Source organism: Medicago sativa, chromosome 4 (assembly GCF_051527215.1).
Source record: "Medicago sativa cultivar Bolivia chromosome 4, Bolivia_mono, whole genome shotgun sequence".
Classification (NCBI taxonomy): domain Eukaryota; kingdom Viridiplantae; phylum Streptophyta; class Magnoliopsida; order Fabales; family Fabaceae; genus Medicago; species Medicago sativa.
The window spans coordinates 75,679,661-75,704,128 of record NC_140752.1 but is presented as its reverse complement, the minus strand read 5'-3'; the positions used below and the strand labels follow the sequence as shown (position 1 = coordinate 75,704,128).

The following is a 24,468-nucleotide window of genomic DNA, read 5'->3' as shown; positions in this document are numbered from 1 at the left end:
CCTGGTCGTTGGTCGTGCATTTGGAAACTTAAAGTACCCCCTAAAATCCGAAACTTAATTTGGCGGATGTGTAGAGGTTGCTTACCTACCCGAATTCGCCTTCATGATAAAGGAGTACAATGTCCTACGAATTGTGTGAGTTGTGAGTCCAATTATGAGGACTTGGAACACTTATTCCTCGCGTGTCCTTTTGCTATACAAGTCTGGAGGTCCTCAGGACTTTGGACTCAAGTTCATAACGCAATTGTGGACAATGCTAATTTGTCCACAATTGTTAGATTACACGTCGTGATTATAATTTGAACTCTGACTCATTCACTTACGTGTGCATGGGTTAATAATGACTTTAACATTTGCTCTACATTTATCTGTTGTTTTTGAAAGAAATTAATTTATCTTATGTAACGTTTTTTTGATCAAAGCACTAAAATATAAAAGAGGAGATGCCTGGACCAATACAAGAGTCACATCGCGGAGAACTTATGAAAAGAAAAACCAGATCTATCCTTAGAAAGGAAAGATCCTAAAAAACTAGGCAGTTTATGACCATAATGCCACAACAACTGCTACAAGACTACCATCCCTCTGAAAAATTATATAAAATAAATGACATTTCTAGCTATTCTATTGCAATAAAACCAGTTATTCCGTAGTTGCCAAGTCTATTTTGAATGTACCCTTTTGGGCACGGGTCCTCATGCCGGTTGAGTTAAAGCTAGCAGGCTTCACTTTGCTCGCATGTTTCTTCTTCTTTTTCTCTGCTTTAGTGCTCTCCGATAGGCTGGGATAGTGATGCTCAAAGTCTGATACAATGGCTTCATCGTTGTCCTCTTCTACATCACCCTCTTCTACCTCATCCCCCCAAAATCTGGAAAAAATCTGCACACTTTTTTTGGCTGCAGCAGAAAGGGGTTTGGAAGCAGGGTTAAAGGTTTGACTTGAAGGGAGCTTTGTCACTAGTTAAACTAGCAAATTTGGTGGTTATACGTTAATTTGTCTTTTGCTTAAAATTGTTGTGAGACTAAAAATTGTTAGGATCAAATTTAGAACTATACCTCCAACAAAAAAAAATTGTAGGACTAATTTAGTCATTAACAAAAACAAAATCTAAATTCACCTCCAAAAATAAAATAAGATCTAAATTAGTCTCTTTTTTTTTTGACAAAAAAATCTAAATTAGTCTTAACATTAACCCTACTAATGGGTTTTATGTGTTTGTGAGAAACTTAAATTGATCTCACCAAAATCGTGAAGAATCAAAAGTGAATTTTATTTTTGTGTTTATTGACAATTGTTAAGACTTTTCTTTTGGTGGTGAAAATTAAACATACAATTGTTAAGACTTAAATCAACCTGAACGAAACAGCCACCGAGAGCAGAGTGTATCAGAAATGGCAGAGACAGATTCGTCGCCATCTTCTATCGGAGAAGAATCATCATCCTCACCGGCACCGACACCGACACCCGCATCGCCAGTGTCGATGGCAGAGATGTATTCGTTGCCTTCTATTAACGGAGAAGACACTTCATCCTCCCCTCCACCTCCCTCCGCATCACTGGCGTCGATGGCAGAGAATTTTCAGCGTTCCGCAATTGAATCTGCTCGTACTATGCAACACAACTCTACCACCCATTTTCGTACCTTTCAGGTTTCCTCTCCTTTTCCTTTTCCTTTTCCCTGATTCTTCATATTCGTTTCGCCATAGATTATACCAGATAGCTTTATTTTTTCTATTTCATTGATTAATTTCATTTTAATTTGGTAAAAAATGTTAATGTTAATTTTCACTGGTTTTAATTGAAAGATGGTTGGGACATTGACATAGTTTAAGAAGGATATCGTCACTGATCGATCATCACTACTGTTACCATCTTTGCCACTCTCAATACCATCACCAGCATTATGTTAGGGGACCCCGATAGAGGCAGTTAGTAATGTAGGGGGTTGGGGGTAGCTCAACCGGTTAGAGCTAAGGGATTAAAGTAGTTTAAGAGTGAAAGGTCCAGGTCCAAGTCTTGGCAATGAGGAAATACACTAACATAACAATTAACATATTAATATTTGTCGTAAAAAAAAGAAAGAGGTTGTTAGTAAGAGACGGAGAGAGGGAAAAATAGGATATAATAAGCAATAAGAGGAAAGATAGAGGGGAAGATTTGTTCAACCGAGTGTTTTGGGGACTTTGGGTGGGGAGGAACAGATTCCCGAAGTTTTACAATATTCTGATCTTTGTAATTGGGGAGTTTGTCTCCATTTCTTGGAACGATATACTTTGCTTCTATCAACTGTTATCGAAGTTACGATATTGACGCTGTGGGCATTGAATCTTGAAGATGATTCCTCCAATATTTGATGCTTTGATGGAGAGGATGCTTATTGGACGGCTTACCAATTGTGGAGTAGTATCTTGTGAGGCCATTGGAATACTTCAGGAGGATAATATATCAAGTTCAATGGCTGTGAAGGCTTTAAGAAATGGTGCTATCAATTTGTTGTTATGCTAGAAATAGGGCAACTGGAATGTGATGTTGTGTGGACTCTGGAAGCAATTCCTGTGTGAATACGACGCACACCTTCCGGTGCCTGTTTGGGACGAGGAAACAGAAAGTGAATTGGAATCAGAAGTATTGCATTTCAAGATGAGAATAAGGAATCAGAAGCCAAGCGCCCATAATCATCTATAAAAAAGGATGAAGAGCCCTGCGAGCTAGAAATCCTGGAAGTGGAGAGGCAAAGACAACCCAGGTTTGGGGCAACAAAAGCAACAAATCCACAGTTTGGATCAAGGAGCAGAAAAGAAGAAGCAAATACGATGGGATGAAGAGGGGAACCAAAAACCATAATGGTGGAGAAACACAAAAGAATGACTGAAGGGCTAATGCAGTTAGGATGGAACTGGAAACCCCCACTCCCTATACTACAGAATGACCCTTGTTTTAGGGACGTTTGACTCCAAAAACCTATACACGATTGTTCTGTAGGCAAAAGGACAAAAAATAGGGGGGCGCGATCTAATGTGACTTGTCGGAACCGCTAGAGTAGTCTAGCCTGCCACCACTGCCAAAGCAATAAAATTAGAACTAATTATAATTGAGAGCAAGTTAGAATTGAAATTATAATTTTTATGCACGACTTTCACTTTTGTTATCCAAATATATTTGACCAGATTCAATCCAGGAGCCTAAGTTATACTAGATCAAATTTGATCCAGAAATAACATGTCATATTGGTTTTCAGTTTCATTTTTTTTTTTGAGATGTTGTCCCCTGGTTCAACCTGCAAAATTTGTCTATAGTTATGAAGCTTGATTAGTTTGGGATTGTTTCTCTTTTATATCATAGAAGGCCAATGCTAACAGTTATTGATATATAAGAAAATAGTAAACATAGTCAAACCATTATAAAGATTGAAGCAAAGTTATTTTCATGATATCTTTGAATATTGTAAATAAATATAAGGTGCTATTTTGCATTTCCTTTTATTAACTGGTTGGTGAGGTTCTTGCATTTACTTTCCTACTCATTTATCATAGCTTCTTTTCACGCTCTCTTATTTTTATTCTTTCCATGTTCTGTTTTGTCTTGTTTAATATACTGGAAATTCCTGACCATGTGTAATCCCTTTTCTATCTCAATAAAATATGATTGGCTCCAAAGCTCATGTAGATTATGTCTGATTCTTTGCAGAACTTTTTACCAGGAGCAGTGTCACAGTATAGAACTTATGAAGATGCTTTCTTCAATAAAATTAAAGGTGATTAGAATTTACATAGTTTCAAACTTATGAGCTGTGGATTTGTTCTTCAACTTTAAAGCACCTTTTAATGGTTTGGCAAAAATATGGTTGAACTTTTGTGGCCATGTATAATGTATGCATTTATTAAAATTTGGTTGGAGAAAATTGCTTTCATAGGGTTATATATATTTGTGGCCTCTATTTGGTGTTCAAACTATAGTTGTTTATTCAATGGTTTTTTGACACTGATATGCGGAGAGATTGCATGGTTTTCACCCTACTTGTGAAGGACTCTAGCATTTGGAGGATATCTCTAATTTGTTTGCAATTGAAAAAGCAAAGTTTTTCCTGGGCTGTGCGGTGGATGATCTTTTATGTATGTAGAAGCACGACCAATTTATGATCTTAATCCTTTTGCAGATGGAGTGATGGTAGCAAGGGAGAATCCGGCTATAGGCATTGGTCTTGCTGTTTCTACTGCCCTTCTTGTTATGAGAGGTATTTTCCCATCTTTTGCACAGACAAGTAATGAGTTTTCCTACATTATACCACTTAAAAAATTTTCTTCAAATGTTCAATTAACAACTTTTTCATCTTTAACTTTATATTGTCAGAAGGTATTACATTGTGGCGAAATTGGGTAAACTTATGCAGGATCAATGCTGATTTCTTTGTATTTGTGTATGCTTTCCTTTTTTTTTTTTTTTTTTTTTTTTTTTTGTGTTTGATGTAGTTTTTATTTTATTAAAGAGTCACATGACTAGCATCTATCCTTTAAAGGACTGGATAGCCAAGTTTGACTATATATATTTTGGGATGGCCTCAGTAATATACAGTATTACAGATAACCTGGTATAATAGCCCCTGGAACTTGTATTAAGCTTTCATATGATATATACTCCCAGATTTTAACCACGAGTCTATTAAGAAGCTGTTGTTCCTGTGTTCCTTGCAGCGAGTGATATTAAAAGTTAAAACCATGGTGAGGATTATTAGAGTAGAATTAGATTTGTTGTGATGTACTGTTATAGCAGAAGAGACTGGATAATTAGCTTGGGATCGTTGCAGCAATTAGCAAGTTAGTAGGGGGAACAAGTTCCACAATAAATAGTGAGATGCAAGGGTAGAGTAGAAGGATCGTTGAGATTTGTTAACATCTCTGTAGCATGGGTGCTTGTAAAACGGTGAAGCACTCATATTGGGTACGTACCAGGTACTGGTACGCGTATGGTACTTGTTCGGTACTCCATTTTTTCTTGTTATTTTGTTTAGAGTGAAATTTGTGTTTTTCTCATATATTAATATAATAATGCAATATTACTTGTATATTTGAGTTTCTTTGTAACCAAACACAGTTTTTGACTTTTTAAACTTTTACAGTTTACTATGATGTTTTTGTTGTGAATTAAACAATTTAGGTCTTCCATGTTATATCATAACAAAACTCGTGCTTTTTATTGACGTACCCGTACCTTATTTATTATTTTTTTAAAATAACCGTATTCTCATACCTGTACCCATATCATACCGAGTGGCGAGTACCGTATCCGTACCTATGCAACATATGTTAACATTGAGCAAACAGTAAAGTCACCCTTTTCCTTTTTCTATTTTCCACTGTGGGTTCCTAACACATGTTATTGAAGATTTGTCATGTTTAAACACGCTTTGAAGTCCTTTCAGAAGGGGAAAAAATTGCTTTGAAGTAGCATGGCAAGCATCGTGTTGAGAGAGCCTGCCTAAAACATAAAAAGGCAACCTTGACCTTATAGGCAATTTGGAAAGTAGTCTTAAGTAAGATAGCATTGTAGAAAGGACTTTTAAACTGATCTATGATATCCAGATGAATTATGGATCCTTAAAAGGAACCTGATTAATCACATCAATAGTTCAGCCAATAAATGCATTTTTCATTGATCCAATCAAGAAAACACTCTACAAGTGGAAGATAACATGCCATATCAATGGCTCCAGAAAATTGTTCATAATATAATCCTGCAAATTTAAGAGGAGAATACAAATTTTTGGATCCATACCTTTTAAAATTTTCGGAGTTAGAAAATTTTGATTTTACTTTATTCAGTCAGATATGCTTCATTTGATACTTTCAACAACTGATTGATCAAGCTAGTATGGAAAGGATCCTGATTTCTCAAAATTCAGAGAAGAAGTCAGGAAATAATTCTAAGATTTTTCAAATATTCATGTTCATTATTGAATATTTATCAAATTTTCATTAAATATTTAATTTTGGAGTGGAAGATTTCATGATTGAGCTGAAAACTTTAGGACAGGTTTCTTTTAAGGTGAAGAGGATGTGATTGCGAGACAATGGGGATCAATTAAAATTAACAGGGGAAGACCTATTAAAACTTTAGAATAGTCGAATTCTCCATTTGGTAAACGTAAATTTCATTGTAAATCCTTGCTGAGGTTGGTGGTTCTCCATAATTTTACATGGGTGTGTGCCTCCCCTAGTCTAAGTTTTCTCATTAATAAAAACTTTAGAATAAACCAATAAAAAAGACCTTGCTCAAATTGGCCTTTGATAATGGCATTGATTGATCCATGCAGCCGATCCCACTTGGTGAGGTATAACCTGGTTGTTGCTGTTAATGCATATCTTGGGAAATGTGATCATTACGACTCTTGTACTATAATATTGCATTATGATTCAAACCAGTCTTACCGTGTGTGTGTGTGTGTGTATTTCTGTCTCAAGTCAGATGAATTTGTAATTTTCTTGTATGTTATTTTATTTTAAAGTACTTAATCTTCTTGCAGGTCCGAGAAGATTTCTGTTCCGCCACACATTGGGTCGATTTCAAAGTGAGGAGGTATTATTCAGTTGAACAATCAAGATGAATCCCTAACCTACGTTCTTACATCTCTTCATCTGTGATATAAATCTTAATATGCTTTTTCATTATATTGTAGCTTAATATTTAGGACATTCTATCTTGAGATCTTAGACAGTTGTGTCTTAAAATTCTGTTTTTTGTTTCACCTTTTTGCATTAATACCTGTGAAGGCACGGTATGCAAGTGCAGAGAAGAATGTGAAGGACTTGAACCTTTCAGTAGATTTGTTGAAGAAGGAGAGCATAAAATTGCTTCAAAGGACAGCTCTTGCTGAGAAGGAAATGAAATATGGGCACAGCGAACTAATGTATGTATTATTAGTCAGTCAATGAAAGGACGTATGAGTTACTTGATTATAGTTGACGTATGCCTGAATGTTTTACTCCAATGATTCGTAGGAACACTGGAGCCCAATTACAACGCCTGGCAAAATCATCATACAAGGCTGAAGCCCGAGCTACTGGTATGCTATATAGAAACAAACTTAATTAATTTCATCTCTCCTTTTGTGCGATCAGATGTTTTTTTCCTTATAAAAAGCAGGGGCTCCTTTTATGATTATTTTATCCCTTTCATATTTGCTTTGGGGATGTGTCATGATATTTAATAATAAGCCCGAGCTACTGCTGCTTTGAAATTTACACTCAATTATCATGCTGTAGATTTAATAGACAGGCTGCGGGATATACCTAGTCGTGAAGCCCTGACACTTCGAGCTGAGGCAAGTCTATGACTCTGTATTCTTTGTTTTCCAAACGTGCTGTAACTTGAAATTACTTATTGTTTCTTGTCCACCACAAAAACATAACTAGGTTGCGTCTTTGGCTTCAAGTTTGAAGCGGCAGAGATCTGTGCTGGACAAACGGATAATGAAGATCTCCGAGTTAGGGATTTCTGTGTGAATCAGTGGACAAGTTTTGGTCCTTCCCTTAATGCACACCCATGCCAATCATTGCATTTTATTTTAGATAAATTCTCCAAAGAGTGGATAGCTTTACTTATGATGCAGACCCATCCATTGGGGCATCTATTTTTTGTTTGGTCAATTCAATGAATAGGTAGATGGGGTCTTAATAAAAAGGTGTGTGACTGAAAAATTATCTTTGGATATTACAGCTTTAAAGCAGTTCAAATTGAAAGTGACCTTGGAGTCTATTTGTTCAAGTTTTAGGCTGCCGCTATTGTGGAACATCATTATAGGTGGTCTAAGATTGATCACATTTTAATTTTGCAAGTCTATCAGATCTTATAATGCTGCATCTATGTAAAATTTCCCCTATTTTCTTTACCCATTTCCGTCTCTTTCATTATCTCCACTTCAGATGCTATCAATGAAGTCGGTGAGGAGCGTATTTCTTCAATCTCTCCTCATAATTGTTCTCCGTCATTTCCATGGTCATCACAGATGACGGCACAAAACTAACAAAATAATAGACTCAAGAATTTTCCAACTAAAAAACCGCACCCTTATTTTCTAAAAAAACCCAACGATTGTTACATGCCATGTATTCTCTGGAAATTTGAAGGTGCTTCTTGGATTGATATTGACTGAGACACCACCTTTGGTACTTCCTTTATCCCTAAGTTTTGAATTTCCTAGCTAGTTTTTGAACAGATGGCATTTCGGTCTTTGTTTTTACAATCAAACTTTGAATTTTTTGGGGCTTGATATTGGATCTTATATAATAATACTAGATAGAGCTAAAGGTATAGATGAATTTGAGGATTGAACTTTCATATGAAACTTGCATACTCAACTAAGAAGAGTGAAATTTGGAGGTGTAGCCGTGTAGGAACTCTTGTTGAAAAATTGGAAATTATTAAGCGTCATTAACTATTCTTTCAAAGAAGCCACATTTTGTACCTATAAATAGAGAGACTTGTGAGGAAATTCATCTAACAAACAAATTCATCTCTAAAGAATGTAGGATCTCTTCTTGAAAAATTGGAAATTATTAAGCGTCTGTTAACCATTCTTTCCAAGAAGTCACATTTTGTACCTATAAAGCGAGTTCTAGTGATATTCTTCAAGAGAGTTGTATATCGCGAACCGTCTTTAAGAAGGTGGAGTTAAATGAAGTTCTCGTGTATCAAAAGAAAATCATTGTAATCATACTTTCAATGCTGGTGAAATTGCTTTTGGGACTAGGTTTCATGATTTTCATTTCAACATTTACACACACAAGAAAGCTTTGATTACTTATTTTCCAACAAGTGGCGTTAGAGCTCGATTGGGGTGGTATCATCCAAAGTGGTTTAGGATGGAGGGCAGGCTCCAGGTTTAGGATATATATAACTCTCTTGAACTTGTCAAAAAAAAAAATATAACTCTCTTGAAGAATATACATGTAATATAGAAGCAATTCACTTATTCAGTTACTAAGATGGGAATTGACATGTGCATTTAGGATGAAGACGTATGCTATGTTCTTACCAAGTTTGTCTGGTTTTCCCCCACTTTGTTCTGTAGAGATGGGGAAGTCTTGAGCCTCTATAATGCCTTAACTTGAGTGGTTGACCTTCATGTGACAATATGAATTTCATTCGTGACTTTAGGAAGGTCGTAGACTAATTTAGTGTATGGCAGCAAAAATACCATTGGATTTGGTTGTATTATGAATGCCCGTAAACAATTATTTATTATTAAATTTTAAAGTTTTTATGTCGAGTTTAGTCAAATGCAAATTAATGAGGTCTCTCACACCTTAACGAAAGTAGTCCAATTTTATACTAGCTCTCACATATTTCCTGATGTGCCGTTGTGTAGTTGTACCTCGATTTTTAATGAAATGTTATAAGTTTGCTCATTTCAAAAATAAAAAATATTCAAAATTAACCGATTAATTAAAGAAGAAAAGTTTTTACTATATTTGTATTTGTCAACTGAACAAGTAGTATCAAATATAAAAGCATAAAGGTTAACATACCAATAAGCTTATAAAATTGAAATTTAACACTAAAGGAATAAATCATAACCTTTACGTTATAATTTTCTTGCTCCCCAATATATCTTCCAAAAGTAAGAGATTAATCGTTGAGATACAATACAATAATTAGTTAATTACACTCCCCTCCCCTCAAAGATGCTTGAATTACACTCCCCTTCCCTCTTATGTTAAAATATACACTCCTCTCCCTTGAAAATTAAAATATATACTCCTCTCCCCTATAAGATGCTTGAATTACAATCTCCTCCCTTAATAAATAAATATGAACTACATTTTAATCTATTTTAACATAAATACATATTTTTATGATATATACTAATTTTGAAACACTATTTAAGAACATAAAATTTAAATGTCAATGATAATTAAATTTAAATATTTTGCTATTAATTTTATAATTTAGAACATAAAATCAACTTTAAGATAACCGTAATTTATTGTCTTTATAAATTTTTCAAATATTTTAATTTTATTTTGGCTTGTTTCATATTTTATAATAGGGGTTAAGACTATATGTTAATGAAATTTTGAATAAAAAGTAGCAAAAAATATGTATTCAAATTTTGATTATATTAAAATAGACTCGCAATATTATTTTTTTCCGAAGTGTGTTAGATTAATATTATTTTGCTAGATTATTAGAAATAAAAAAAATATAATGAGGGAGTAAAGTGTAGATTTTAACATAAGAGGTGAGAGGAATGTAATTCATGTTTCTCTTAGGGGAAGAGACTGAAATATTTTCTAATATATTTTGAATAAGAGGGGAGGAGAGTGTATATTTTAATATAAGAGGGGAGGGGAGTGCAATTCAAGCATCTTTGAGGGGAGAAGAGTGTAATTTACTCTACAATAATCTATTTAGATATAATAATTTATTTAAGGGGATGTATGAGAATGAAAAGTATAATTTTTAATTTTGACAATAAATAGTATCCGAAAGTAATTTTATAAACTTGTACTAAAGTGTAAAAAGATATATTTTCTAAAAAAAATATATTTATACAACCATTTTCTGACAACTCTTTCTTTAAGAGAAATGATATTACTTTCTTTCATCTCTTTCTTTATTGTTTTTAACTAATAAAAAAAATTTGAAAAATTATTATAAAATAATTATACAAAGGAAAATCCTAACAAATGGCCTTAAGACATTATTTGAACATTTAAAAGTAATAATTTTTACGTTAGAAATTACATAGTTATGAATTTTACATGAGTTTGATTTATTTTTCAAGATAAAGTTTCTTTTTACAGATTTCTTAAACAATGTATTTAGAGTACTTTTTTTTTGTTTTGTTTTGAGGGAGTATTTAGAGTACTTGATTAGCAAGACTTTGTACAAATATACTCGTATCACATAGAGTTACACTTACATGCTGAGATGTGAAAAACAATTTTAGTAAAAAGTTTACTCCAGGTTATTTATTGATTTGATTTATTACAGTAGTAGGAATTAGGAGCAGTGTCACTGTGTTTGACAGGTACTACAAAAGGAGTAAATTACCGATTCTTACAAAATTGACTTATTGAGGTTAAAACAAAGATTCACTCATTCATTCATTCATTCATTCATGAGATGGATCTACAAACGACATCGTGAATGACGTCCTTGTAGTTGTAGCTCCACCCACCCAACAAAAGCCACTTCACACTCCACTCTCCACATCTCATCCCAATTTCATTGCACCTTCCCAACCCTAAACTCAGATCTGTTTCGTCTTTATTCAATTTCATCAATTTTCTGATTCCGTAATTGGATATTGGCATAGATGGAGGGAAGCTCCGGGGGTGGTGGTGGCGGCGGTGGTGGTAGCAGCGGTGGAGGTGGTGGTGGTGGTGCTGACGTGGAGCTTCTTTGTAAGACGTTACAAGTGGAACACAAGCTATTTTACTTCGATCTGAAAGAGAATCCTCGTGGTCGTTACCTTAAGATTTCTGAAAAAACCTCTGCTACTAGGTCTACCATCATCGTTCCTTTCTCCGGCATTTCCTGGTTTCTTGATCTCTTCAATTATTATGTTAATTCTGAGGATCAAGAACTTTTCAGCAAGGAATTGCAGCTTGATACCAAGGTACTCATAATTCACTTCACTTGGTGCGTGTTTGGTATGTCAGAATCATGGTGATCCACCGTGATTTTGCAGAAGCTAGAGTGTAATTTTTGGAAAATCACTGTGGGTCACTCTGATTGTGATTATGGCATACTCAGGGTGATACCAAACATACACTTAAACTAATTTCTTCCCCTCCTTTTTCTCACATGATTACTAGAGTGTAATTATTGTTTTATGTTTCAGGTTTTCTACTTTGACATTGGAGAGAATAGAAGAGGCCGTTTCTTAAAGGTACTTACTTTTCACACTCTCTTTCGCTCGAATTGGAATTTTGCTGTTGTATCAACTGATTCTATTTATGGCAATATTTTTCTATATTTGTGATGCAATGAAATTCAAAGCAACTAGGCTTTGTGGGGTTTTCAATTGGCAATTTTAGCTTGCAAATGTGTTTCTTTCTCTCCCATGAGGTATAAGGAAATTGAGTTATTATGCGGGTTCAATCTCTGGCCCCGCCTTTTACCGCAATGAAGAATATTTTTAACTAACTATTTACCATTTCACAACTTGTTTGTTTGCGAGAAATGGAAATTTTATTTGGATTTTGCAGTAAATGCTGGGTATCTTGTTAGACATTCCTAACGTGGTTGCTTGAAATGCATAATACTACTGTAAGATCTAGGAATTCTAATTTCACATCATTCCTGGTCATCATGGTGGGTAGATAGAGAGTAAATTGTGCTTTGAAGTGTTTGAGACTTATTTTGGTGCCGGTGGAGATCAAACCCCTGCATATCATCATGTTCTCGATTTGTATCGCCTGAATTTTGCAACTGCAAGTAAAACCCCTGTTTATGATGAGAAATTAAAATGCATCATGTTGAAGTCCTTCCGTGGTGGAATTTCTGATTTATCTTAGGCATTGACTTCTGAAGCTTAGTTTAGTTGTCTGTTTGATGATGATATGCTTAAAGGCCATAAATCTTCAACAACTTCGCTTTCTTCTGAAGACTTCACTTAACCTTCAACATGTATAAATCACACCACAATACTAATGTCATACCTATTACCTACACAATTGATTAATCTTCAACTTTTATGTTCAATACATTGATCTTTTATTCCTTCCTCCTCCTCCTCCTCCAAACCCCGTTTCCCACTTAATTTCTCTTCTGACTCCTAGATAGAGCCTGGATTTTTTATTTTTTTTTGAAGTTCCCCCTTTATTGCACAGTACATAATATATGGACCTTCTATTTTCTCTGTTTAAAATATTTTACGTTGAGTATTTTAGGGGTATCTTCAATATCTCCTTTTATATTCATGTTGCCAGATTATTGTTCCTATCCGATGCTTGCCCTTCAATGTGGGTTTGAAGGTAGGAAAGGGGAGGGGGTGAAAGGCGTTGAAAACCAGGTGATCATTTTGTATTAGAAGTTTAGGGATGTTGCCATTATTGGCCGCTTTCTGTTGTTTTTGCATGTGCTGTTACACAAGGGAAAACTCTTCTATTTTTGGTGCAACAACATTTATTAGTCTTGTCCTAGAATTGAACAAAATCAAGCTTTAACACAATGTAAGACTCTACGTAGACTCGCGAAGGGTCCTTAAACTTGAGACTCGTAAGAGTTTATGGAAAATAAAAAATGACCCAAAAAACATAACATAAAAATTACTATTTCAAACGGTAACAAAACAAAGGGACATTTTAAGACATGCACAAATGGGACAAACTGTAACAAAACAAAGGGGCAGAATGCTTCAAGAAAACAGAGCATAAAAAAAAACAGTAAAAAAAATGCTATTTTTGGAGAATGGAAATAACTTTTATGTTTCAACTTTCAAGGCATGCTTCAAACAGTAAAAATGACTCGCGAGTTTGACAAGCATGCTTCAAGGCATGTATCACACTGGAACATAAGAACAATAAAACCGGTCTGCTTTACAAGGAACTAGCTATGCAGTCAACTGTTATATTCTGTAATTCCTTAATATTCTATATAGGTGTCTGTTAATAAAGTGGCATTTGAATTTTGTGACGGGTGACACTAGGTAACATCTGCAAAAACGTTTGCAATCAACTCCGGTATTGGTGTTTCCAATTAACCTAAACATGGTAGTCAAAATCCCGATTTTAATCCCAAAATCCTAGGATTTTGTGATTATTCTTGCCCTCACCAAGTACGAGTATACACAAAATCCCAATTTGGTGGAATCCTGTATAATCCACTTTTCTGTGAAATGATTCTACGATTATGGTCGCGGTGGTGGAACTACAAAAGGCAGTTTTAGTTGCTGTTTTGTTAGAGACTTATGACTTCGATTTAATGTATTAATTACATAAGTATTTCAAGGGTTATATTGTTGATATTTTAGTGTTAGTGTCTTAATTACAGAAGTATTTTAAGTGTTAATTGTGTAAGTGTTATGCAACTATGCTATTATGTGAGTTATGCTTATGAATTTAAATTTATACGAGTATTTCAAGTGTAATTATAGGTTTTTTTATCTTATCCATGCTATTTTATATGCATGTATTTGAGTTTTATGAATTTTGTATAATCCTACGATTAATTTAACGATTCTACGATTTTACACCCCCTTACCAATTATACGTAAAATCCTGATTTTGACTACCTTGAACCTAAATTGTTTTAATGAGGCTACATGTAGTCCCTCCCTCATAAAAAGTTGTTATCTTGTTTTGCATCCTTTTAGGCTTACGTATTATGTGTATTTGGGAATTTCTATCTAATGGACTATATTACATCTATCATGTATGCTTATTTTATTTCAATTTAATGACTCTACTTTTTTTTTTGCGAAGGTGTCTGAAGCTTCTGTCAGCAGGAACCGTAGCACTATAATTGTTCCTGCAGGAAGTTCCAGGGATGAAGGGTGGGCAGCATTCAGGAACATTCTGGCAGAGATTAATGAAGCCTCGAGGCTTTTCCTTCTTCCGAATCAGGTTTCATTCTTTTGCTAGTAGACAGTTTTTTTTCCCCCTGCTTAGGCACCAAAACTTTCCAAGTTATCTTTTTTGATGTGTTAAAACTCATCTGTTTGTCTATATTTTGCAACAGCAAAATTCTGAATCCTCGGAGCGACTACTTTCAGATGATGTTGGTGCTGGCTTCATATCTGGTCATAATACTACACCTGCCACCTCTTCTGAATTGAATGTGGACAGGTCGGTTGATTTGCCAGCTCAGGATGAAATTGGGAACTTGGGGGTCTCCAAAGTGATCAGAGCTGATCAAAAAAGATTTTTCTTTGATCTTGGGAACAACAATAGGGGCCATTTTCTAAGAATATCTGAGGTGTGTTGCCATTATGTTTTTATTGTCCTTCTTCCTTTATTTTGTTGTAGTTTGGGTATAAGATTTTCTGCTGTAAATTTTTGTTATTTCATTGCAGGTTGCAGGTTCTGATCGATCCTCAATCATTCTTCCATTGTCGGGGCTCAAGCAGTTTCATGAGATTGTTGGTCACTTTGTGGAAATCACCAAGGACCGAATTGAGGGTATGTCAGTTGCTAATGTCCGCACAATTGATCCCCCTCAAAGATGAATGCTAAATTGGGGCTTGTGGTGACAATAAGTAGTCCCCCTCTGCCAAGGTTTCGTCAGGGATATAAATGGGTGTTGTCTTTGAATCTGATCTGTGCTATTTTATTTATATTTCTGTAGCCTCTTCCTTTTTCTCATATTGTTCTGCAATTAATGCTTTTAAAATAAACCAAACACTTGTTGGTCAGCATAATAATGGGAATATATGTACAAGGTTAATTTAAATAGGTAATAACAGAGGAAAAAGGGACCAGAGACTTGTACTTGATTGGATAGTTTGGCGATGGGGCTATACTTTGTAATAATGATTGTTTATTTTGCTTTGCTGCACATATTTCACATGGATTTAATTTTAATCTTGCTAACAAGTACCCTAGTTAAGAAAACAAAAAGTAGAAACTTTACATTGAAAACAACTTTTAAACATTCAAAAAGTTGAATATACACTGTTTATATGAGGAATGCTAAGCACAACCGCTTAGACACTCGCTATTGGATACTTGCTTTATTATTGGTCCAAGTCACTATTATTAAAATGGTCTGCAACAGGCAACCGGCTAAGTTGGTAAAGAGAGAACACCAGTAATAAATTAAGTGGTCCAAAGGTCAGATCTTGTTTTTTAGGATATAATCTTGTTTTAGCAACTCTTAAAGGTCAGATCTGGGCGCAAAGAAGGACATGGATGCTGTTTTTTTTTTTTTTTTTTTTTTTTAAGTTTGAATGGAAGAAAGATAGTGAGCGTTTGTAAACCAGCAGTCCAGGTTAACAGGTAATTGGTTTAAAAAATTTAATGACGTGGACCAATGGATGAGGGAGTGTCTGAGAGAGAGTGTAAGAGAGATTGCACATAGCATTCCTCCTGTTTATAATGTCCCAAAAGAATATCTCTATTTTAATTTTCTTAACAAATGCTCTAAAGCACTCTTTTAACATTTCCTTTTAAGTTTTTCATACACGCCATGGTATCAACCATGTATTCAGATCATACTTCAGGTTTTACTATTATTTACCTATTTTGTAGAGTTATTTTGTTATTTCCCATCCGCATGAAATGAATGTTGTTCTTTTCTTTGTTGAAAGGTGTGGAAGTTGAATCCACAATCTTTTCAGGGGAATCGGGGAAACTAGGAGTAATTTAAATTTTTTTAACATGTCAAAACACAAGAAATACTAAAAAGATGTCCAAAAACAAGAAGAATGTTTTTAGAGGACATAACCCCTTGAGATCACCAAATACAACAAGGATGCTAAAGAGCTCCTAAAGGGATATCGAATCTCGAACACCAATATAAGCCCCCATTCGAACAAGTTGCCAAAAATTGCTTGGGAATCGAATCGAATTAAAAGAGATTCCTTAGGTACTCGCTCCAAGCCACTAACGAGCTACCGAAAAACCGTAGACAATGCAAGGAATATCAACTACTACTCCGGAGCCAAACATACAAGGATTTTAAGATACAACCAAGAAAGCTTTTAACACGTGATCCCTTAATACAACCAAAAATCACCCTTCTCAATTTTTAAAAATGAATTTACCACCGAGATCACTTATGCACTTATGCTGCTGCCAATTAAGTGAACAGCAATGCCTCCTATTCTGCATGACAAAGAGAAGCATCTTTTCTTCATTAAAATTTGCTCTATCAATCTGATGCCTTCTCATGCCTTTATCTGCACTCAAAATGAAATGAAACATAATTCCCTGCTGCCCTACAATACACACTTGCGCCTGATTACAGAAAAAAACACTATCAAATACCAAAATTAGCATTCATGCTAAAACTGCCGCCTCCTCTTGCTGCCCAATTCTAACAGACTTAATTATGGCTACACTTAGCACCACTATACTCCCTCTACTTCCGAGCATAAACCCGATACGCTGAGAAAATCTCCACTGCATCAGATCAATAACCATCACAACCAACATCAGCTAGAAAACGCCTCAAACAGACCCCGCCGCAACTAAACTGAAATTGACTCCTGACTGAATTTGTAAAGGATTAACGGCATGTTGGGATTGTCCTCAAGAATGTTCACAACTGGAATTAGTTTCGACCTTTTTGACTATTTTTTTCTTTCCATTTTTTGTTCACAACTGGAATTAGTTTCGACCTTTTTGACTATTTTTTTCTTTCCATTTTTTGAATACATTAAAAATATCCAAAGAAGAGCAAGGGAAAATAGTTTTTACGTTTTATTTGTTTTTAATTAATAAATTATTTAGAGGGAAACTGTATAGAACTATTTTGGAAGAATTAAAGTTTGAGATGAATCAAAGGATTAAAGATTATAATCCACTTAAATTGGGTTAATGGTGTTGACTTGAGACATTGAAGTGTGCTTCTCTTAAGGTCTTAAATTCGATTTTCCTCCTGTGTCAATTTTGGTACACTAGTCCATACGGAGTTTTGCTTTAGCTTTAAATGGTGCTTCCACAAGTGAACAGTGAGACTAAACTCCTCGAATTAGTCGGTCAAATCCTTGGACCACATACCAAGTTTTTCTTTTATTAAAGAGAAGAATAAAGGTTATGAGTGCACTTCATTTAGTTGTTTGGGAAATTAAGAGCTTGTTTTGGGCAATGGTTTTTCGGGGAAAAGAAAGAGTTTTTATGTTTGTATCATGAGTAGGGGTGGGAATAGGCCAGGCCGTCCGACAGGGGCCTACGGCCTAGCCTATTTAAAGCCTAGCTCGGCCCAGCTCGTTTATTAACAAGGTCAGACTCAAGCTTTTTATAAGGCCTATTTAATTAAATAGGCCAGGCTAAGGCTTGCAAAAAAGCCTATTAAGCCCATCGAGCCGGCCTATTAAGCTTTTCATATATAATATATCTTCCATTATTGATATTTTTGAAGTTTTTTTTCCATAAACACAAGCCTTCATATGATTGGTTATTTAGTAGCTGATATATTGATGTGATTAGACCTTCGTAAGAATTCATTATTTAGTAGCAAACATATTTGTGTGCTTTAGGCCTTAATAAGTTTTGGCCTATTTAGGAGTAGGCTTACATGTGTTGCCAGACCTTAGCATGAAATAGGCTTTTAAATAGGCTTTCAGGCTTCATCAGGCCTTTAAAAAGGCCAGGTCAGGCCTCGAAAATGAGCCTATGACGGGTAATAGGTCAGGCTCAGGCCTAGCATTTTTGAAGTAGGCCAGGCTTAGGCCTTACAAAGCCCGGCCCGGCCTAGCCCATTTCCACCCCTAATCATGAGTGGTTTGTTAACCCTCAACCTCAAGATTGTATTTTGAGGTAGATTTTTTTGGCTCTTGTTAGGGGGTGGTCTTTAGATTTTTTCCTCTCTTCTCTTAGTTGAGTTGAGTACTAATTGTTTTTTTTTAAGAAGCTAAAATGGAATATATTACCAACAAAAAGTGTCCTTCTTAGCATAAGGTGCACTTAGGAAGAAACAACAAGGTCCAAACAATATTTACAAGAGAAACAGTTTACAAAAAAAGCTAGACCAGCGATAACTATTAGCTTATGCCCAGCATGGTGAACGGACTAAGCCACCAACCATGAAAATTGAAGGGAAGAGTGGTAAACTTCGCCTTCAACCACATAAAAGTGAGGGACTTAATCTTGTCAACCACCTGAATTACCGAACATGTTTTGTCTGTAAAAGCCTGTTATTTCTTTCTTTCCATATTTCCGGGACGGGTATAGCAAACCATATAACCTGTAAAATGGACTGACAAACCTTTGATGAACCACCAATATAACTGAATTGAATAAAATGATCCGGCAAATACTGAGGAGCAATCGCAGAAATTCCCAACCAATTATATATTAGATGTCAGACAGACCTAAAAACATTACAGTGTAATAATAAGTGAACCGACGACTCAGCCTAGCCACAGGCAGCCACGCACTCCAAGGAATTTTGATCAAGAACACCACGACGAAATAGGTTGTCATTTGTGGACAACCTATATCGGAACAACCGTCAAGCAAACAACACAACTTTTAACGGGACATCCTTGTACCAAAGAGATGAAACGAGCACCAAAGTATCAGTAGCAAGTTGAGCTGTTATATAATTGTAGACACTACGAACCGAAAATGATTTAGAAATTTCCAAAGTTCATAACCATCGATCATCCTTATTAACCTGCATTGTAACGTCAAGAAGCAGTAACATAAGTTCCCCCACCAACTCCTCCTCCCACGCAAACAACCTCCGCCTCCAACTCCACGCCCCTCCATCCTCCCCCAACCTAACTGACTCATATCAAAAACCGACTCCACCTTAAATACCGTCAAGTCATATAACCTGCTGAACCTGAAACTAAACGACACTCCACCAAGCCACACACATCCGTCCAAAAACGAGTATGTTTTCCGTCCCCATCAAGTTGAGTACTAATTTCACTTTACGACATTGGTAGATTTAGTACCATTTGTTGTTATCATCACCTAATAAATAAAATTTTGTTTGACGTTATAGAAAAGGATCCAAACATGAAAATATTATTAATAGATAAAAATATTGTATTTTTTTTTTGAAAGAAAGAAATATGCTTATAACATTTCATTAATAATAAGAGATTCAATACAATCGGGTATGTTAAAATAAACAACGGGACTAGCTAGAAATGTGGCTTCTCTTGCAAGCACATGAGCAACCACATTTGCTTGTCGCCTAGCAAACTCCACCCTAGAGTTGGTAAAAGAAGAGCTGAAAAGAGATCGACAAGAAGAAATAATTCACCCAAATTCAGAAATGTCGTAATCTAAAAGTTTGGGATGATGTCACGGAGGTAAGTGCCACGGTTGTTGAGCGTGCAAAGAATTTGGTCGACGATTGGCATATTGCAAACACCTCTAGCATAGCTGCTCCCGCAACTCAACAGCAAACGCAACAGCGTCATGGTGGGGAGCATTCGGCCGTAACTTTGGATACAGGTAGCAGTACGACACCTGTGGTTTCCAATTGCTGGCAACATCCTTTGTCAGGAAGGTATAAGTGTAACATCGATGCTGCATTCTCATCTCGTCTTAACCGAACTGGAATTGGCATTTGTGTTCGGGATTCTGAAGGTACGTTTGTCTTGGCAAAAGCTGTCAGTTTTCCATGTATTTACTCGGTTGATGTTGGTGAAGCATTTTGGGGTTACATAGTGCTATGCAATGGTTGAGTGATATGCAATTTGACAATGTTGATTTTGAAACCGACTCCAAAAATATTGTATAATAAGTAAAGGTTACACATATTTTTCATCGCTATAAAATTAACATTTTTTATTCCCTATAGATATTTTTTTCAAACATTGGTAAGCCAAAATGTTTCTGGCAACAAATTTAGTTTTTAACGTTTATCTTGTGTGAAGAAAACTTAGAATTCACAATTCATTAAGTATTTTAATTAATATCAATTACATATTTCTAAGAAAATAAATTAATTTAAATTGAAAAGTTGTAGCAACTTATTTTTCTCATAAACTAAAAGTTTATTTTTTTTTCTCATAAACTAAATTGGGTCTTGTAAATTTTCTCTGAGACCAAAATGAGTCTTGACTCTATTATTGATTATTAAATTGAAAAAAAATCTTTGATTTTTATATAATAATAGATTTTACCTTTTTATTTTATTTTGTTTATTTTTTATTTTATGTTTAGGAATTTTCAATATTTTTACCAAGCGAAAACAATAGTAACTTAGGAATTTTATTTTGAACGGAACCTATTATAGTAACTGAGTCTGAACCACAAAGTTTCTTGCCGTAAACAATCTCGATTGTTGATTTTATATTGGACAATTTAGATTGCACAATTAAATTTTACATAGGCAGCTGATATCAGCCGTTGATTCAGATTGAACGGCCAAGATACAATACTTTATGTGACACATTATTGCATCCAATTCAAATCCATAATTTTTTATGCTGTATTTTTTCTTTTTAGGGAAAAAAATATAGATTGATAAATGTAGAGAGCTAAATAAAGTAAATACGTTTTTTCTCCGTGTTTTTCTAAAATCAAAACAAGAAATAACAAACAATAAAAGAAAAAGTATAAATAAGAGACGAAAATAGAAATTCAAAGAGAGAAACATAAATGGTGGAGAGACATATAAGGTACACCAAAGATGAAGTGTGGTTGAGAGACAAGTTCGATGTCACCAAATTATTTGTGGTAAAAATAGGTTTGGCAAAGGCATATATAAAGGAAGGATTATGTTTGAGTAAAAACACAGAAGAAGAAACATCTATCTTCTTCCAATCATAATTGAAAGGAAGGAGATAGGAAAGGGTTGAATAAAGTTTACAATATATATTCATAACAAAAAAAAATTGTTTTTGTTGTCTTTAGAAAAAAAACACAAAAAATAAACATGACTCGTGGGGCTATTATAGCTTTGATGGTTTGCCTTATGGCAACAGCAGTGAGGTCTGAAGATCCTTATGTGTATTATACATGGAAGGTTACCTACGGTAACATTGCACCTTTGGGTACACCCCAAAAGGGTATTCTCATCAATGGTCAATTCCCGGGACCTGAGATTAACGGTACCAGCAACAACAACATTGTAGTTAACGTTTTCAACAACCTTGATGAGCCACTCCTTTTCACATGGAGCGGTATTCAACAAAGGAAAAACTCGTGGGCCGATGGAACACCGGGAGTCCAATGTCCTATTGCCCCGGGAACCAACTACACCTACAAATTCCAGGTTAAGGATCAAATCGGTAGTTACTTTTACTACCCTACCACCGGTCTCATGAGAGCTGCTGGTGGTATCGGTGGAATTAGAGTCTACAGCCGATTGTTGATCCCTGTCCCGTATGCTGATCCCGCTGACGAATATTGGGTTCTTATGGGTGATTGGTATGGAAAGAGTCACACTCAATTGCAAAAGTTTCTTGACAGTGGCCGATCCATGGGAAGACCTGATGGAGTCCACATCATGGGAAAATCCAACAGTGCTGAGCCACTCTACAAAATGGAGCCAGGAAAGACCTACAAGTACAGACTCTGCAACGTTGGTCTCAAGAATTCTCTTAACTTCAGAATCCAAGATCACCCAATGAAGCTCGTTGAAATGGAAGGTTCCCACACCGTTCAAAACGTTTATGATTCCCTTGACGTTCACGTAGGACAGTGCTTCTCTGTCCTCGTGACCGCTGACAAGGAACCCAAACAATACAAAATGGTCGCTTCCACACGTTTCACCAAGACCGTTCTTACCACAACTGCTGTTATCTCTTACACTAACGGTAATGGCCCTGCCTCGCCTGTTCTCCCACCTGCGCCAGTTGGTTGGGCTTGGTCTTTGAACCAGGTTCGTTCTTTCCGTTGGAACTTGACCGCAAGTGCTGCTAGGCCCAATCCTCAAGGTTCTTACCATTACGGTCAGATCAACATCACCCGTACCATCAAGCTCATTAACAGTCCTTATGGAAAGCTTCGTTATGCTATTAACGGAGTTTCCCACGTGGACGGTGAAACCCCACTCAAGCTTGCTGAATACTACGGTGTTGCTAACAAGGTTTTCCAATACGACCTCATCTCTGATAATCCCCCTGCTGTCAACGGTAACTTCAGACAGGAAGCTAATGTCCTCAACATCACTTTCCGCACCTTCGTTGAGATCATCTTCGAGAACCCCACAAAGGTCATCCAGTCTTACAATTTGGATGGTTACTCTTTCTTTCCCGTCGCTGTTGAGCCAGGCAAATGGACACCAGAGAAGAGAAAGAACTACAACCTTTTGGATGCAGTGAGCAGGCACACAGTGCAAGTGTTCCCCAAGTCATGGGCCGCAATTATGTTGACATTCGACAACGCTGGTATGTGGAACTTGAGATCAGAAATGGCTGAGAACAGGTACCTTGGCCAACAAATGTACATCAGTGTGTTGTCCCCTGAAAAATCCAACAGGGATGAGTACAATCTTCCAGATACTCATCAAGTTTGCGGCATCGTCAAGGATATGCCAAGGCCTGCACTACAATACACTTAATTTCATCATTCAAAGATGCATATATGGGCTGGTTTTCTTTGATTTTTATTCTTATTGCATGTTAGTTGATGTATAAATCAACCCTTTCCTATATATGTACTACGATTTTACCCACAATATGTACCCATGAGAAACATATCAATGTAAAATTGGATCTCCTTCCAATTTTCTTTCTATTCTTTGTTTCTTTCATTTAAGTTATGAAAATTTATTAATTATTTTAAGAGCTAAACTTCCATTTCCTCTAATTCTTAAGATGAAATTACACTAACTCTAACATATTTGTTTCACTTCAAAGATTTTTTTAAGCAAACATTTAGAAACTTCATTGATAAAAAAAGAGAGAATAACAAAAACAAAATGGAGTAAACATGAATATGAACATTAAAAAATATGGGATGACAATACAAAAACTCATGGTAAACAAATTTAAGAACATCTCTAACTTGGGAGTTGTATAACTGTGCTTTTAGAGAAAACTTCAAATGTTTCCTCAATTTATATGTTTTTTATTTCGATGCTACAACAACAAATTGTATTTTAGCTGCAATATCCTCAACATAAATTGAGTCGTTGTCAAAATAAACTTTATCCTTAGCTTTAGAATATTTGACTAGTATTTCCAAATCATGAATAACTTTGGAATTTGAATTTTTAAAATCAACCGAAATTAAATACGAGTGATTTCCAAAATAATAAAATCACATGAGACTCTTTGGAAGATCCAAAATCAAGCATATGATGCAACAACGTAAAGAAATAAAAAAAAAGTACAACACAAAGGGCTTGAAAATAGGCGACATGTGCCCAATCTTGGTTTGAGGCGCTAAGCGACCTGGCTCTGCAGAAGGAGGGTTCTAAGCGCTGCCTTGGGTGCTAGGCTCCTGGCCTACGTGAAGCATCCAACACTAGGTAGTCAAAATCTTGTGCTTTTGCGGTTGTCTCATGTCTTTGGGTCCGAATGTTATATATATTCATATATCTGATTAAGATGTGTTGTTTCATGATCATTACTTGACTGAAAGTGAACATGAACAACTTTTAATTCAAAAATCTGAATTACTTATGATTCTGACTCTTGGTGAAAGGTTGCTTTTCATATGTGACATGGTGTGTCTTCCATTATTAATGCATGGTTCTTGCACATCATTAAAGGTATGAATTTGGATTTTAATCTCAGCCAATTCTCCATCATTTTCAATATCTAAATTAACATTCTCTTCTATGATGCATCATCAACAACACTCAATTAAGTTTCAATCCTTCAATTACGGATGCCTACGTTTGGCCGCAAAATAAGAATGGAATTTACACTTCAAAAAGTGGATATAA

General features: G+C 35.6%; 3 protein-coding genes across 3 annotated transcripts; all 3 read left to right on the top strand.

The window, feature by feature from the left end:
- Positions 1-1,323: 1,323 nt before the first annotated feature.
- Positions 1,324-7,885, top strand: LOC146931952 (chromosome-associated kinesin). Its single transcript, XM_085703517.1, has 8 exons — positions 1,324-1,649; positions 3,688-3,754; positions 4,157-4,234; positions 6,521-6,573; positions 6,768-6,904; positions 6,996-7,060; positions 7,260-7,318; positions 7,410-7,885. Exons 1-8 carry the CDS (start codon positions 1,392-1,394, stop codon positions 7,497-7,499), a joined length of 807 nt encoding a protein of 268 aa, XP_085559643.1. The 5' UTR covers positions 1,324-1,391; the 3' UTR covers positions 7,500-7,885.
- Positions 7,886-11,115: 3,230 nt separating this feature from the next.
- On the top strand, positions 11,116-15,503 carry LOC146931951 (purin-rich alpha 1). Its single transcript, XM_085703522.1, has 5 exons — positions 11,116-11,620; positions 11,846-11,893; positions 14,430-14,570; positions 14,686-14,922; positions 15,020-15,503. Exons 1-5 carry the CDS (start codon positions 11,318-11,320, stop codon positions 15,170-15,172), a joined length of 882 nt encoding a protein of 293 aa, XP_085559648.1. The 5' UTR covers positions 11,116-11,317; the 3' UTR covers positions 15,173-15,503.
- Positions 15,504-21,360: 5,857 nt separating this feature from the next.
- Positions 21,361-23,368, top strand: LOC146931950 (L-ascorbate oxidase homolog). Its single transcript, XM_085703521.1, has one exon. It carries the CDS (start codon positions 21,508-21,510, stop codon positions 23,134-23,136), a length of 1,629 nt encoding a protein of 542 aa, XP_085559647.1. The 5' UTR covers positions 21,361-21,507; the 3' UTR covers positions 23,137-23,368.
- Positions 23,369-24,468: the final 1,100 nt, after the last annotated feature.

What these genes read in the sequence shown, in the direction of transcription:
- LOC146931950 (XM_085703521.1), top strand. Translation starts at nt 21,508, where the DNA reads ATGACTCGTGGGGCTATTATAGCTTTGATGGTTTGCCTTATGGCAACA.
- LOC146931951 (XM_085703522.1), top strand. Translation starts at nt 11,318, where the DNA reads ATGGAGGGAAGCTCCGGGGGTGGTGGTGGCGGCGGTGGTGGTAGCAGC. An exon ending in AATTGCAGCTTGATACCAAG is followed by an intron (nt 11,621 to 11,845) that starts GTACTCATAATT and finishes TTTATGTTTCAG; the next exon opens with GTTTTCTACTTTGACATTGG. An exon ending in ATTTTCTAAGAATATCTGAG is followed by an intron (nt 14,923 to 15,019) that starts GTGTGTTGCCAT and finishes ATTTCATTGCAG; the next exon opens with GTTGCAGGTTCTGATCGATC.
- LOC146931952 (XM_085703517.1), top strand. Translation starts at nt 1,392, where the DNA reads ATGGCAGAGACAGATTCGTCGCCATCTTCTATCGGAGAAGAATCATCA. An exon ending in TATGGGCACAGCGAACTAAT is followed by an intron (nt 6,905 to 6,995) that starts GTATGTATTATT and finishes AATGATTCGTAG; the next exon opens with GAACACTGGAGCCCAATTAC. An exon ending in CCCTGACACTTCGAGCTGAG is followed by an intron (nt 7,319 to 7,409) that starts GCAAGTCTATGA and finishes AAACATAACTAG; the next exon opens with GTTGCGTCTTTGGCTTCAAG.